Source organism: Hoplias malabaricus, chromosome 1 (assembly GCF_029633855.1).
Source record: "Hoplias malabaricus isolate fHopMal1 chromosome 1, fHopMal1.hap1, whole genome shotgun sequence".
Lineage (NCBI taxonomy): Eukaryota > Metazoa > Chordata > Actinopteri > Characiformes > Erythrinidae > Hoplias > Hoplias malabaricus.
This window is the reverse complement of record NC_089800.1, coordinates 80,397,011-80,411,004: the sequence shown is the minus strand read 5'-3', so window position 1 is coordinate 80,411,004 and position 13,994 is coordinate 80,397,011. Positions and strand designations below refer to the sequence as shown.

The 13,994-nt window shown below is 45.4% G+C and overlaps 1 protein-coding gene across 1 annotated transcript in view; it reads left to right on the top strand.

Annotated features, from left to right (window-relative positions):
- crim1 (cysteine rich transmembrane BMP regulator 1 (chordin-like)) overlaps nt 1-13,994 on the top strand; it is a 102,699-nt gene that overhangs the window by 13,178 nt on the left and 75,527 nt on the right. The window contains exon 2 of the mRNA XM_066674813.1: nt 682-855. Coding sequence (XP_066530910.1) covers nt 682-855 — 174 coding nt within the window. The remainder of the gene's footprint in view (nt 1-681; nt 856-13,994) is intronic.

Here is a 13,994-nt window from a genome sequence, read left to right as displayed (position 1 = left end):
ATTCAAATTAAAAACTGTTAATAAGATTGAGGAGTTAATCTGGGGTTGCGGGTTCAAACCCTGCTTCAGGTGACTGTCTGTGAGGAGTGTGGTGTGTTCTCCCTGTGTCTGTGTGGGTTTCCTCCGGGTGACTGTCTGTGAGGAGTGTGGTGTGTTCTCCCTGTGTCTGCGTGGGTTTCCTCCCACAGTCCAAAAACATTGGATTGGCGACTCAAAAGTGTTCATAGGTGTGAATGTGAGAGTGTGTGGCGCCCTGTAAAGGACTGGCGCCCCCTCCAGGGTGTGTTCCCACCTTGCACCCAGTGATTCCGGGTAGACTCCGGACCCACCGCTGCCCTGAACTGGATAAGGGTTACAGCCAATGAATGAATGAGTCAAATCGTCTAATTTTTTAATGCGTAAAACTGGAACCCACAGAGATCAGCCTTCTGTAAGGTTAACTCATTCTAGTAAATGTAACGGCACAGTTCTCGCAGCTCAGGTTCTCTGTATGTAAGAAATGGACCAGGATTAAAGGGTGCATTGTGATCATCAGACCACTGAACGTTATTTAAAGTGGGAAGGTTCACTTTTCCAGGATAAGGGCCCTTTAATTCACCTTGTGTACGTTTACTTGTAAATCAGTGGAGTTTGGAATTGTTTCAGCTTCGTAAAAATTGTCTCTTTTTAATCCTTTCTCAGATGAAAACTGGGATGACGACCAGCTCCTGGGATTTGAGCCGTGCAACGAGAACCTGGTTACGGGCTGCAACATCATCGATGGGAAGTGTGAATGCGACAGCATACGAACATGCAACAACCCATTTGAGTTTGCCAGTCGGGAAGCGTGTCAGACAGCCCTGAGGAAGATCGAAGGTACTCACCCCCTCTCTCGTGCGCAGTGTGAATAACAGACGCAGAACCTTGTGCATGCAGGGTCATGTTTTAATACAGCGGTTGGAATATGTCATTGAGTAATACGGAGCTTCGCTGACCGTTGTTGGGTTTAAAGCAGCCATTTGGACACCACTGGCTTCTCGATATCGCACATAAATATCTCCTGTTTTAGTCTAAGGGCCGTGTGTCTGATTTTTCCCTTTGGAAGAAGAGGTGTAAAATGCATACTTCTGTGATGCTAAATTAGCCGTGATTAACTCTGTAATTAAATGGGCATCCTGGTTTGCTCAGAGTTGATCAGGAATGAATCGAAAAGGCAATAAACACTGCTTCAGATCTGATGGACGGGCATGGGTTTTAGAGCCTCATCTTTGACACCGCTCTCCGCCCTGTGTCGCATGTATTTGTTGTGTTTATCTTGTCTTTTCCCCTGTAATTATTTTCAATTGCATCCACTGAGCTGTTTATTAAAAAATTACTCTCCTAATCTTTCAGCAAGAGGTGCCCAAACCGTACCTGACTGTTTTTCTAATGCGTTTTCATGCTCTGGAGAAAACCCCGGGGCCCGATGTGTTTATCTTATTTTGATACGGTCCTTTCTTCTCCTTTTCCCTTTGCTGGAGGTGTGGCGGGAAGAGCCTGTGTTTTTCTTTTCTCTTTTCTTTCAGCTTGGTGTTGTTTATATGACAAGTTCCTTCAGACGTCTGTGATTAAACTAACAAATGGCTTTATTTACCCAAAGCTGATAAGGCCCCTTATAGGGCTATCCGAATGCAAATGGTACGCTGAAGAATGCGCTCCCTGACGGATACACACTGCATTCCCTGCGTGCGCCTGTGTGTTCAGCCCGGACTGGCAGCACACCGGCAATTAAACTGAAAAATATAGGCTTGTTATCGCAACGGTCCTAGCAACGGGTGACGGCCCTTGTTGTTTTATGGCGGCAGGTGTACTTTCGTCAGCCCTGCGGCAGGCTGCGGTTCTTCTGAAGCTTTCCCTCCAGTGCTTTGTTGTAATAATAGGTAGCTGTTGTGTTGTTTTGACTGATGTGGTTTTGAAGTCATTGTCTGTTGCACAATTGTCACTTGTTGGTAGTGATGTTGTGTCTAGGTAGAGCTACTGTTGGGTGTGTGTGTGTTTACTGTGTTGGTGAAGTGTACCTGCTGCTCTTTATCTGTGTCGAAGGTCCTTTTATACTCAGTCTCCTGTGTTGTTTTTCCTCATAGTGGGAAGACAGCTGAAGATCCCATATCACTACCACTGTGCCACTCAAACTCAGTATTCTGGTGCTACCACGGCCAGAATACACACTCACTCCTCTGTAATGAAGCCTGTGTACACTGCCCACCTTCACCAGCGACCTCAGAACATAATGACCCTTTTCCTGCTTGAGAAAGTGCTTTATTTCTTGCTAGTTTTGTAAAAGCGACCGTGTTTTCCTCGTGTTATCTTCATGCATCTGTTTTTGTGCCCGTGTGGCGGGGGCAGTTTTTTCGCCGTCGTAATGTTATGCGCTCAGTGGTTATCATTTACATAAGAGGAGCATTACTGTCGCAATCCATCAAGGTTGCCCTTCTTTTTTCACTTAGGATCTTATTGATTTTACATTAAACAATTGCTTCTGTCGCACAGAACTGAAACCTTCTCCTTAATGCGATTAAACCTCATCTCGTACTCCTACATCCACGCCTGGCTGCCAACAGAAAAGGGGCGGAAAGAGACGGAACAGCATTTAAACGACTGCACATGCGACCGGATGGGAATGAGCTGAAATATGGGCTTGTTCTTAAAGGTCATTCACCCTATCTCATTGGAAAACGTTCCACCCTAGCAGAGGAATGTAATGTATTTAGGGATCCTGGATGCGCAAGGGCGTATGCTGAAGAGAAGAGCGATAATATCGGCAGTGAATCAGTGTGTGCCATGTTTTCCAGAGGTCCTCTGACCTCTGTAGCCTGTAATAATTCAAAAAGGCAAAGAGGGAAAGACACCTGAAAGGGCAGAAGGAGACTGATAATGATGTTCCTCAGCTTTCCTCAATGGCCCCCTAATGACACCTGCTTTCCTCTGGACCATCCCCACTACAGGAAATCAATCTCCAATAAAACTGGAATAATATGTTGACCTTTGATGGCTAACTAGGTTTTCTCAAGGTGTGAAAAAATGTCAGAGCAGTAAATCACAGTCAGATGCTGGACGGTAAAGATCGACCTGAGTAGTCGAGTCATTCTGGAGCTATAATGGAGCTTTTACACTGCCTGGTCCCTACTGTACTGGACTCTACTGGACATGCTGTTTGGTCCCTGGATAGTTTTCCACTCCCACAACCCCCCCTCACAATAAAATGTATCCAGTGTCGTCTCAAAACCCTGTCTCTAACAGGTACAACTACAACGGCGGCAGTAATGTTAAGCGTTGTTTACTTATCATGTATTGGCATTGCACTGCCCCCATATTGTTTATGGCTACACAGCTCCGTCATCAGTTCAGACAGATCAGTAGAGTTTGTTCCTTCCTTGTTGCAGCGTCCAGCTCTTGCTGGATTCTTTCATCAGCCACCGATCCAAGGAGCGTTTGAACCTCTTCAAAAGACCACGGTGTAATTTTACAAGCTGCCGTCGTGAGTCGGATAAAAACAAACGTGATCTCTGCTGCAGCTGGAGATTTTACAGATGGTTTAGTCCCTACTCGGCTCGCTCTGAACCACGAGAGAACAGCGATTAAACAAGAACCCGCTTCCAGAACCAGACCAAAAACTAGAGTAGAGTAAGGCTCATGCAGTGGAAAAGCGCCAGTAGACGAGGGTCCGAAAATGCTGCGAGAAGATGCCGGTGAAGGTGCTGTGACAGAATTATCTGAGTGGATCTGGCTTTTTGAGAAGATAATGTTTAAACATGCAATCATGAGTCAGCATTACTCAGCTGAGCATGACTGCCAACTTACAGAGGAAGAAAAAACAAAGCACCCTTTCACCAAGTGAGAAAGTGCTGGGATACGATGGGATTTTGAGTTCTCTGTGCATGAGTTCAGACAAGGCTTGCTTTGGACTTTGAACTTTGGCTGGCCTGGCTGTACGTTGTGTTTTATCATTCAAAATATGGACCCTAAGTGGGAGTGACACAAGGCTGCGGTGGATGAACACTCTCTGGATCCCTGGAGACGACGGGGGGTCTTGCTGAGGAGTATACTAGGGTAATGAGAGGGTCCTAAGAAACCACTGGGACTGCTAGAGGGTCTGCATATGAAATTAACATGGAGGGAAATGGTAGTCTTCCAGTGACCCACTTTAGTCCTCTGACCCGTAAGTTGGGGTAATTCTGTAAGCTACTGGAACTACTTTTAGAAAGAGACTCCTGATGGGGGAGCGATTATGAACACACTGCTTGCTTTTGCTATTAATCACAAGCCTGTCTTCAGATTAGGTTTTAGATTAAACCAGAAAAAAGCAGGGGCATAAATAGTTTGAGAGAGAGAGAGAGAGAGAGAGAGAGAGAGAGAGAGATTCCACCTTTTAAAAGGCACACAAGAGCTGCAGATAAGAAGTGAGTGTCTTGGGAGATTGAAATATGAGACGAGAGCGAGAGTCCTTTTTTAGGGGAGAGCGAGAGAGGCAGGAAGTTTTGTTCTCTGGGAGTCTGCTGTGCTGTGAGTGTCGGTTCCTCTGACCCAGCTAGGCCAAAGCACATTAAAGGAAATGCCTAGCATTCCTGCCGCAGAGCCGTGTCTCTGACGCTCTGGCAGGATTACAGTGAAGAATATTTGTTCTGGGGAGCTGGCCATGCTAATTGCAGGCCCTGTTGTGTGCGGGGAGAGAGAAGGCACTCTTGCCAAAAGCAACATGTTTCTGTTCGACTCAACAATGTCCTGTTTTCAAGGAGAGAACTGAGGGAGAGGGGGACAAGCCCCACAACGGAATGCGTAAAAGTACAGCGTTTTTCATTTTAGTCCTGTGCTGAGAAGCCATGCAAAAATGAAATAGAAAATGGCTGATCCATGTTGATATGCACTTCCTGCCCCCAGGGCTCAGTGTGACACGAAGAACCATTTACAAGTTCATCAAAGTTTACAGACGACCATTGCTGTTCATCTGCGTGTACTTTAATTGATTATTTGTGGGGGCAGAGTGTAATTATTCTTGGTGGCTTTTGAAAGCTCTGCAAATGGATCCTCGGCATTCCTGCTGTGTGTTATTTTCTCCTCCCCTGACTTTGGCAGATGAGAATGTTTGGGGACATCTGTCTATTCAGCCTGAGCATGGTTCACCTCCTCCTCCTCACCAGACGCCAAGATTTAGTGACACTGCGGCTCCCTGAACTCGCTCGCATCAATCTGTCTGGGTAGCAGGGTGCGCAACACTTTTAGAAAGTCGAAGGCCTCCACTTTGGAAACAAGTGATAACTAGATGTAGCTCTGTCACATTTACAGGGATGGCTCGACCTCTGTAAAGCCACGACGGCGGTAGAGTTTGCCGACACTTTCTAGAGGCAGCGAATTAGTAATGTTATTAAGCTGTCATTGATTCCATCACCCTGGCTGGTTGCAGTCTAGGCCAAAGGAGTAGAGCCTATTAGTAGAACTTCTTCAGAGCTTATCACCTAGAAAATCAAGTCAGGTTCACTTAACTTTAAATGGATTTTGGTGTGAGCGCAGGGAATGAACAAACAAATCCAGTAGCAGAAGGAATTGGTGTGTGAGCAATATTGGCATTGTTTTTAATCCCTCAGAGATGAATAAAAACATCGTCTTTCATTTTTACTGAAGTATGTGACCACTGTTTTTCATTTTTACAATTTGATTGTAGACCTACAGGCCTCCATCAATAAGCTATAGCTCTAAAGACCTGATTTTGTCTCAAAAAGCTTGAATCTAGTGGCTCTGCATCATTTACCCAAGCATCATTTATCAAGCAATCTGACTTCAACATCCACATAACAAATTTCAAAACACTCCCACAGATCGCCTCCACAGGTTGCAGTTTCCCATCATCCCTGCTCTGCAAATTCTGATGGCAAGCTAGGAAATATCTTTAGCACCAGGCTTGTCCCAGGCTCCCAGAGCCTTAATCAAGTCCAGTGTGGGGTATCCGGGGCTCTGACATTAGCTTGAGAGTCTGAACTCTGACAGTTTCCCAGCAGTGAGTTCACTGTCCTCCAACCTGACCAGTCAAGGTCCTGACCCATCAAGTTCTCCCCTATGTCTATGCAGCACAAAAGGGGCACTGTGTTCTTTTAACATCGACCAAAGTCAATCCAATCACATTATCTGAGGTCTCCAACTGCAATGCAGCTGTTTTCCAATAATCAGCATTCCCTCACACCCTCACCACCAGACCTCAGGGTCTTTATTTTGTGAGTTGAGATAATGCTATTGACAGCTCCCCTGGAGTGGGAGTGTACAGGACATGGACTGACACAAGCAGGTCCAGATGATGAGATGGTTTCTCCAGACACAAAAGCATTTTAAAACCCATTTGTACAGCTTTCCCTGAAATTATCCTATACAGAAATGTTCAAACAAGAGCTGGTTAGAAAAAGTCAAGCCAGGCCTGGTCATCCTATAAGTCACGGTGAGACACAGCATCGTTGTGTAGCAAAGTTCCATCAACAAAAAAAAATGAAGGGAGTTTACTTAAAACAGCACACTTCAAATGGTGACATTTAGAGCTGTGATTGCTGGCGACGATTGCCTCCTTTGCAGAAAGTCACTTTCTTTCATTTCCTTCCGCTCCGTATGATTGCTACAAAACTGCCATGTTTGTGATAAGCTCATTTTCCCGTTGGTTCCACCTTCAGGCCAGAGATTACCAAGTGGAGGCATTTGAGCAAATGGTTTTGGGCACAAAATGGCAAGTTTGATGTTATTTTGGGAGATATTTGTTTGTTAGGCAGCCGTTGACATTCTCAGGTCCATTTGTGAGTCTGTCAGTGAGGGCTGGGTCTGAAGGTGAGGCGTGGTGTGCTGATAAAAACGTGTAAGTGTGATGCACAATTGAGAACAAGAGGAAACGTTTTTGATGGAACTGTGTCGGCATGTACCCTGGTCTGTAGAGCTGTAAAACACTAGGACATTTTGGGGAATTAGTGACCTCTCTGTTTGAGTATGTAATTGCATCAAATGAGCAGACGAACAGTTTGCAGTGTGGGTTGTGCTGCATGCCTTTGCCTCAAGGGGATTTATCTGATGAGAGCTCAAGGTCTTAGCTTGAGCTCTGACGCATCTTTGCAGAGGTCATCTTGACCTGTTTATTCGAGTCTTAGCTTGAGCTTTGTTGCTTTCCCTTTTTGTTTGCAGACTCTACAGTCCTACTTCTTTGTTTTGACCTCCTGGGTTTGCCGTTTCATGGTCTTCACGTTCAGGATATTTTCATTCGCTACCTTTCAGCTCTCTGCAAATCAACGCTGAGCAAACAGCTCATCGGTTTTGACCTAGTTTTTGAGTGATGTTAATACATAAAAACAAATAACGTGGTCGGGAATGACTGTTTCAGGCTTTAGAGTGTGACTCGCAGCAGCATTAGGACACTGTATTTTAGCAGGAATTATTCTTCTCGTCCCAGTTAAGCCACTTCTTCACAGTTTCAACAAACTAATGAACACAGTGCAGCTTTGAGCTATTTTCTGACTTGCTCCCCTGTTTATATCAAGTCTAAATATACGTATGTCTTGACCTGAGGAGAATATTCATTAGTGTTTTGCTGCTACTGATCTGTAAACTTGGTGGGCTGCTTTTATATAAATGCTTCCATTCTGTCAAGGACCTTTGTGGATGTGTATTGAATCTTCTTCTGAGTAGAAGGTGCTTTAAGATTTGTTGTAAAGGATCGGCATCTCCGAGCGAACAATAACGAGACTACAGCCGCTTTTGAGTTAATGAAAATGTCTCCTACGAGCGTCATCGTTCGTCTGGTTCTTTACGCATGAATACATTCCCTGTGTGAAGCACACTGCAGAACAGAGTAGAGGTTTGCACATCTATTGTTGGCCTTTATTGTCAGATTGTTCGTGAGTAACCTGCTGCAGCAGCTCTCAGTGCTGAACAGAGATAAAAGCTGATGCAGAGGAGGATCCGTGACTCTCTCGCGGCCTTACCTCGTTGATCCCATTTAGCTAAACCTCAGCGTGGAGTTGGCATTTAATGCTTTTTTACGGGGGTCAACCGGCAAAAATTTTTAGGCCTTTTTGTAACTGCGACCTCTTGAGAGGCAAGGTGACGGATGGATGGCGTTCTGTGAAGTGCTTCTAGCGTGCGATCGCTTGTCAAACCACAACAGCTCTGCAGAGGTCATCTCAGCCTGTTTACTCTGTACACACAGCAGACTGAGGCCACATACCTATTTGCGTTTGTTTTTACAAAACTTGCGTTTGAGTTGTGAGCGTCTGTGTGGGTTTGAGTTTCAGGGACAAAGCCAGAGATTTTGCTCTACACTCAAAGAGCTTAATTCTACAGCCGAAGAACTAAGCAACTCTAAAACAAAAGGGGAAATGTGCAAAAAATAACAACAGCTTATTGTTTGTTGACTGTGCAGGACCCTAGAGGGTCATGTGGTGTTTTGACTGGCATTCAGAGAGAGAGAGAGAGAGAGATTCGTCTCATTGCAAGAAAATTTCCCTGCAGGAAGAATAAAAAGACATTCATGAACGTCTCATCAGTGTGCTCATTCTCAGACGAGGAAGGAAGATGTTTCCGAGACAGAAAAGGGAACTTTGTGTCTCAGTGATGCTACAAATAGAAAACAGGCCACACATTTCGAGATGATACCGCTCGACTGCAGACACATTTTTCTTATTCCTAGGACCAGAGGAGAACCATTCTCTGCCAAAACACTCCCAGAACTACAGATTTTTCATTTAGTCGCCGTTCAAAGAAAAACAAAATAGTAACTTTTACAAGAGAAGGAAAAAAAAACTTCTAAACTTTCAATGAAAGTCATTGTAAAAAGATTTTATTCAGAGTAATTTTGGAGCATTTCTATTGGTCCATTCAACACGACATGTTCACACAGTGTGAAGGACAGCTGCTGTGTTTTGTACCAGTTTCTTTTCCATAGTAAATATTCCTTGTTCCTTGTTAGAATCCAGTGGGGTCTCAGAAGCTTTAGGAGGTGCTCAGTGTTGACTGTCCTTATGACGCACGGCCTTTAGACCCTGAACCTGTCCTTGAGCCGGAGAAATCGCCTCTACTGCAGTGACATGATGCTCATAATTGTTTTTTTTTTAAAGTCAAGACAGTCTTTCATCTCTGTTTTTCCAGAAACATGATCGCATCAACAGACTAATGGCTGTGTGTGTGTTACGTAACTGAATATTTGTCGCAGATCTCTCCGGGAGAGCATGTTTGGGCTTATCGCTTGGAATGTGCCGAGCGCCTTCACCCAAACCCCTTTCCCTCTTTCAAAGCTGTGTTCATTCCATTCTCTCTCTCACCTCTGTCCTCGTCCATCTTGTTTGCTTTGCTTCTCTGTGTCTCTTGCGTTCTCTCTTTCAGTCTGTGCTTTATCTCTTCTTTTCTGCCTCATTACCTACACATTACACACACAAACAGTATATCTGCAGGGGGGCTTCTCAGTGCTCTCTGGTCTGGAGAGCCAGCACAGTCAGGCCATCAGGTGGATATCGGAATGGGTGAATGATGGGATTTCAACACCAATGATAGAAGAGGGAACCGTGATTCACTGTTCCCAAAAAAATCCATCCCATTATCATCCAAGGCTGTGCGCTCAATTAAATTCTGTAGCCTACAGAACGGAGACTGACAGCGACTGACGGATGGATTGAATTTAAGATCCCTCCAGAGTCTATAAAGGACTCCTGTTTGACGGCCTAACGCTCCACCGCACTTTCTCCAGCATCACTTCCCTGAGGGAACGGGCGCTCCCTTGTCCCTTTTCGTATCTCAGCGCTGCAGTCTAAAGTGTCTTTAGGTGAATGCGGTTTTCCGTATGGTGGCCGTCATAAAGGTCAGCAGTATCGATTCGCTCACGTTGACAGACAAATGCAGCAAATGCCAAATTGCTAGTGATGGATTCGTCTCCATTTGTAGAGCGTTTTTACGTTGTGCTGATGGTGGAGAAACCCTGGAACTGTCTCCAAAATTGCGCCTCCCCACCCCATGGTCTCCAGTGGTACTGCACCGTTCTGTCCGTATCCAATGCTTTCAGAGAATGCGCCCAAATACAGAGAAAATCAATGCAGAATATGGACAGAAGGCTACATATGTTTCATTTTGTTTTCCTGTGGTTTATGGAAATATTCAATTCTCTTCCATCTTCCACACGTTTGAAAGTTTCCTATGGTCAGATAAACTAGACCTCTGCTTAGTTTCAGGTAATTCAACCACTGACAAAGTGTGTGTGTGTGTTAAAGTAGTATGGCCGGAACTCTTACACTTTCTACTAATGAAAATGCACATATAAATCTGTACTGTGCAGAGTTAGGAGTTAAAATCATAACCGTTTCATAGAAGAAATCTTTTTTAAAAAGTGCCGTTATCATTTCCGCATCTAGGCCTCTCTCTCAGGCTCTGCTCTGGACAAACACTGCTGGGCTATAGTCTGGACATACGCCTTCAGCTCCAGCAGCTCCCACCGCAACACATCAATCCTCCCGGCCCCCGCATCGCTCGCTTGAAACGGAGGGCGCCATTATAAGAGTTTGAAAGTGCTTCATTTTTTCTGCTCCGGGGTTTTTTGGGCAGCCAGGGCAGTGATGGATGCAGGTGTGCAGAGCGCAGGCGGCTTGGCGCAGGGCGAGTGAGAGAGCGTGCAGAGCTGGTACAAAGTCGCCTGAACCCTGCAGCCTCTCAGCACGCATAGATCAATGAGGAGCGACACAGCATAGAGCTGGAGCTGACAAGCAGATAAGCGCCAGTCAGACAGGTCTATCTATCACACGTCTTTATCCCCCCACCTCTGAGGGCCTTCTTCATACACGGGAACACCTGTGCATTGTGTCTTTCCATACAATTTTGGGAGGAGCTGCCTTTGAGTTTATGCCTCATGCATTTGCTGTGTTTGGTTAGTTGTTTTTCGTGAGTTAAAGCTGCTCTGCAGTCGGCTAATGTGTGTAATGTGTTTACGAAGCCCCGGTGTCTGTAAACAGGTAAAAAAAACATAGTGTCTTGGTCCGGTATGCTAGGCTTTCTCTCTCTCTCTCTCTCTCTGCTCACGGCAGAGAAAATGTCTGGAGGTTTTTAAACAGAGAAGACACCTCCAAATATTGAAAAGCATGCTCTATGCTTCACAGGGGGGTAACACTGACTTATTTTTGCTGTTACAGTTACAATACAGGTGGAACTGACTCTAAATTCAGGAGAGCGCTAACTGCATGAAAGTAAACGCAGAGCGAAAGTGCTACAAATCTAAACAGCTAGTGTTGCTTTAAGGCAGGCTGTCCTGTGCCTGCATGAGCTTTGATTTGTGACTCTTCAGCTTAGACCCCTCACACTCTGCAGATTTAGGTGGGCAAATCCTGTCCAGCAGCAAGAGGGAGGCACAGGGCTGGACTCCTGGAGGAGTTGCATTTGTCTCCACTGGTTAAAAACTCTCTAATACCCTACCGTCATATTCATTCTCCTGATAAGAAGGCTGACCCAGACCCAGGCCTCACACAGCCTGCAGAGACTCCCTGCAAAATACCTCTGTGGGACGCTCCTTGTTTGTAATTCTCCTTGAGCCGGACAGATAAAAGTACTGGGAAATATCAGAGGCGGCAAATTCAGGTTCCAGAAAGTAATAATCCTTCCCAGAATTTTGCTTCAGCCGCTCGGACGCCTCTGAGGCTGGTTTGAGGTGATTAGAGAAGTCGGAATGAAATTTTGGAGAGGGTTTTAGCTTCTGCGTTTTTACTTTTGCCACCTCTGGAAATTTTAAACGCCAGCATGGGAACGGTCCCGCGACTGCGAAAAAAAAAACCTGAGATCAGACCAGAGCTCTGTGAGCCGGCGAGAATCCGTTTTTATTTGCAGTGACATCTGTCTGTCTTTATTTGAGGCTGTGTTCAATATCGAGGGTGAATTCCTTTGAACAAGCGGAGCATCTCAAGAATATAGGGCATTAAAGAAGAATGTAGCCACCGCCAGCAGCACAATGAATTCCCACAGCGCTGCACTCTTTCGTCATGTGTGACCGATTTGCTCTTGACAGGACAGCTTCTGACAAGAGAAAGCTGCTGCAGATTTTAATGGTGAAGATTAGGGTGGAGATGACGCCACATGTCAGCTCTGTGTATCATACTTACGGGCTGCTTGTGTGCGCTTGTGTAACTCCGTGTCGATGCAGAACATGGGTTTGTGTATTTAACTCTCCTCGTAGAAATGTTCCTGGCCTCATCTAAGGAGATGGGCAAAGAAAATCTCCCCAATCTCTTTCAGGAACTTTACAATAACAGAAAATTACAGCCATTATCTCTTATTGGGCACAACATTTCTCGGTAGCTGTAATTCTGTTGGGGAAAAAAAAAACAGCTGAAAGCTGAGAGAGAGAGGGAAAAAATAAGTGGAGTTACTGTATCAAGATGGAGAGCTGGTCCTTCATACATGTCCCACATGGCTTCATTACCTGCTCTTTCTCTGAAACATACACCTAACAACCATAACATTATGACTGCCTCTTTATTTCTACACTCCATTTTATCAGCTCCACTGACTACACATCAACACTTTGTAGCCCATATGTTGCTCTGCATAGTCTTTAACACTCAGGACCGCCACAGAGCAGGTATGATGTGGACGGTGGATCATTCTCAGCACTTCAGTGTCACGGCTGGACTGAGAACAGTCCACCGACCAAAAACATTCAGCGTCCTGTGTCACTGATGAAGGACTAGACTGACACACACTGTGCAGCGACAGATGAGCTACTGCCTCTGACTTTACATCTACAAGGTGGTGGACCAACGAGGGAGGAGTGTGAGTGTACACAGGGTTTAAAAGCTCCAGTAGCCACTGCTGTGTCTGATCCACTCGCACCAGCACATCACACACTAACACACCACCACCACGTCAGTGTGACTGCAGAAGTTGAGAATGATCTACCACCACCAGAACAGAGTTAAATCAGGCAAAAAATAAAAATAAAAATGTGTAGAGCGACAGATGGACTACAGTCTGTGATGGTAGAACTACAGAGTGACTGGTTTGGACAGTGGAGCTGAGAGAATGGACAGTGAGTGGAGAAACAAGAAGGCAGTCATAATACTATGGTTGCTATATTGACAAAAGCGCAATTGATGTTCCCGCTGTTATTGCGCTGCAGCTTTTTCTCTCTTGGCTTCCTGAGTGAAGCGGCACACAAGGCTAATGCACCTTGAAAGACTGTGGAGGCGTTGCCCTGAATGGGAAAGATTCGCCCATACGTTCTGAAAATAAAGTGGTGTACGTCCATGAAAAGACCTCTGAGCTCCTTCCAGCGTGAGATGGCAGATAAACACAGACTTCTTTGAGCGGCAGAGATCACATGCGCAATAAGGGGTCAACATCCAGCACTGCAGCGAAAGCCCAGAGGACTTTGAGATCATCTAGTTGTGACAGAAGTGAGATGGAGAATTCACTATAAGAGTCACTATCTGTTAAAAGCTCGTGGGCCGGCCGCAAGCTCTTATCTTTCGCCGGCTACCTATCCTTTCGAAGAAATCCTCTCCTGATCCCACGCTCAGACTTCGGCGAGACAGTGATTTAGAGGCTCTTTGACACAGGTTGTCATAAAATGAGAAGTTGCGGCAAGAAAGATTAATAGGAGCTTGTAATGTGCGTTTGAATGCTCAGGATTAATGGTTTATGAAGATATTTACTGATTAACTCTGGCAGGAGGTATTTTTAGAGATTGTTGCGGGAGAATATTCTGCGAGGAGCGTGATGAACTTCAAAGGGCTGGCGCTCTTGATGATAATACCAAGTTTGGTCGCCTTGATGAGGTACGGTGTGAGCTCGGGCTTGAGTGTGTTGTGGTGTTTTGTGAATAAAGAGCATGATTTGTTGGCCGTCAGAGCGTGAATATGATAAAATATACAAAATCTACTACCCGTGCTACTGGCTCAGCACACGGAACGACAGTGACACTGACGTGGTGGTGGTGTGTTAGTGTGTGTTGTGCTGGTGCGAGTGGATCAGACACAGCAGTGGCT